We start from the raw sequence: 2,076 nt of genomic DNA, 5'->3' as shown, positions 1-2,076 counted from the left end.
TTCACAGCCTAAACTCGGCCCCTTTCACAGCCTAAACAAGTTCCTGAGCACTTGGGATCTGTCCCTTCCAGACACCCGGGGATGTGCACTGACACTCTGCTCCCACCTGAGCTCCCTCCAGGTCGTTCCCCCCACCCTCAATTCTTATTTTCATCCCTGGTTGTGCCGGCCGGGCGCCAGGAGCACATTCCCGTCTCCACAGCAGCTCCAGGAGATCCCCCTTCCTGCCATGGAAGCGCCCAGCCCACCCCGTGCCAGGTGAGGGTTGGGGACAGAAGGGACACAAACCTTTCCGTGCATGAGTAGCCGGATGGTGAGTGTGACATTGAGACCCCCTTCGATGACTCCGGTGTCCATGGTGGGGTCGGCTCAGGCTGCGGCAGCGCTCGGGCCTCGGGCGAGCAGCGCTGGGGGTGAGAGGGGCCAGGTGAGGGGCTGGGAGGCTCTTCCAACCCTCCCCGGCCCACTCCAGCGGCATTCCAACCTTCCCCGCGCTCCTTCTCTCCCCTCAAATCTCCCCCTGGAAGTTTTGGGCCGTGCACCTCCCCCAAAGAGCTGAGCCATGGTGGTTTGGCTGCTCCTCCTGCCCGTTTCCAGGGCTGAACTGGACTGATCCCACCAGGATCCAGCAACTCCTGGGGCCACAAGGGTCCCACTCAGCCCCTGCCTCCTCCTTACAGGGGCTTCCTGTGGGGACAAGGGACTCCCGAGGAGGAACTGAGAACTTCACGGTGACCCTCAGGTGGGAGTGGGGACACAAACGGTCCCTGGACAACCACTGGGCACTGGGGACCTAAGAGGGACCCCTGAGTGGGTCCTACAGCTCTGGGGAACCTGCCTGTTCCTGTGACCCCCCCATTCCTTCCCCAACCCCCGAGCCTTCCTGCAGCTGCCCAGTGGGAGCAAGTGCCCCATTCCCGGAGGTCTGACCCTCTGGGAACCCAGGGCTGGGGAGAAAATAAACCACATCCACTTCCCTGAGCCCCGCACCCGCGTGGGGCCTCCCGGAGCAGGTTCCGAGGCGATTCCCTCGGACCCAGATAAGGCCACATGAGCGCACGATCAGGTTTCAAACCACCTGAGTCGGCAGCGGTTGCAAAACAGCCCGGCCGGCCCCAGCCGGGCGTTTAATGGGAATCCGGTAAATAAACTCCCATTTCAGCCCTCGCTTTTGCCCCATCAAAGTTTAACCGCGGCCGGGGCAGGGCTGGGGGTTCGCCCGCGGGCCGGGGCAGCGCTGCCTCGCTGGCAAACCGGAGGGGTTTTGCCGCGGCCTCCACGAGCTCAGCCCGACATCCCACCACATCCAAACTGGCTCCGCTGGCCCGGCTCGGGAAGCAGAGCCGGCCCCGATTCTCCCGCTCCGAGCCCGCCCGGTCCCTTTCTCCGCCCGTCCCACGAGCCCCGGCCGGTCCCGGGGACAAAAAGGGGCCGAGCGGCCCCGGTCCGGGCTCCAGGCGAGGCTCCTCCGCAGGGAAACTTCCCCGAGCTCCCCCTCGCCGGATCCAACCGCCCCCGGGACCCCCGTCCCGAAGTGGGAGCAGCAGCGGGGGGAGCCGGTTGCTGGGGCTGGGACGTGGCTCCAGAACGCGCCTGTCCCTGAGGCGGGAACGCGGCTCCAGAGCCAGCTCAGCCCTGCGCGGGGGGGGGAAAACCAGGCCCGGGGTCCCGGGCTCCGAGCACAGCTGGGGAACCGCGACAGGATCGGGAGTCACGGGGCGACCCCCGGGGCCGCGATGGAGCCCCCGGAGTGAGGGGGGGGGGAAGCAGGGAGGTCCCGGGCCGGCGGCTTCGAACTGGTCCCGGACCCCGGTGGGGGGAACCGGGAGCTCGGGGAGGGGCTCTGGAGCCCGGACGGGGTTGGGGGGCACCGATCTCGGGGCTCTGAACCCCCACCAGAACCGGGGATAGACCTCTGGCCGAGGATCGCGGGGCCCGGGGGGGTTCGGGGAAGGGGAAACACGGACGTCTCGGGGCGGAAGGAGGGAGAGGGCGGCCCCCCCTTCCCTAATCCGGAGGAGTGGGAGAAACAACAGCGCGGGATGGTAGGAAAAAAAAAAAAGAAAAAGAAAAAAA

At 66.6% G+C, this 2,076-nt stretch overlaps 2 protein-coding genes across 5 annotated transcripts in view; both read right to left on the bottom strand.

Annotated features, from left to right (window-relative positions):
• The window catches only part of PCBP2 (poly(rC) binding protein 2), a 10,387-nt gene extending 9,958 nt beyond the window's left edge, over positions 1-429 (bottom strand). For all 4 annotated transcript variants that reach the window (XM_027910652.1, XM_027910653.1, XM_027910654.1 and 1 more), the window contains exon 1: positions 289-429. In XM_027910652.1, the coding sequence (XP_027766453.1) occupies positions 289-357 (69 nt within the window). In that variant the 5' untranslated portion in view covers positions 358-429. The remainder of the gene's footprint in view (positions 1-288) is intronic.
• Positions 430-1,127: 698 nt separating this feature from the next.
• Positions 1,128-2,076, bottom strand: part of AMHR2 (anti-Mullerian hormone receptor type 2) — an 8,833-nt gene continuing 7,884 nt past the window's right edge. The window contains exon 10 of the mRNA XM_027910651.1: positions 1,128-1,685. Coding sequence (XP_027766452.1) covers positions 1,128-1,685 — 558 coding nt within the window. The remainder of the gene's footprint in view (positions 1,686-2,076) is intronic.

The sequence above is a fragment of the Empidonax traillii genome, unplaced genomic scaffold (assembly GCF_003031625.1).
Source record: "Empidonax traillii isolate 1590-97213 ecotype Southwest subspecies unplaced genomic scaffold, ASM303162v1 scaffold4048:size20255, whole genome shotgun sequence".
In the NCBI taxonomy this organism is placed as follows: Eukaryota; Metazoa; Chordata; class Aves; order Passeriformes; family Tyrannidae; genus Empidonax; species Empidonax traillii.
This window is presented reverse-complemented; position numbering and strand designations above follow the sequence as displayed.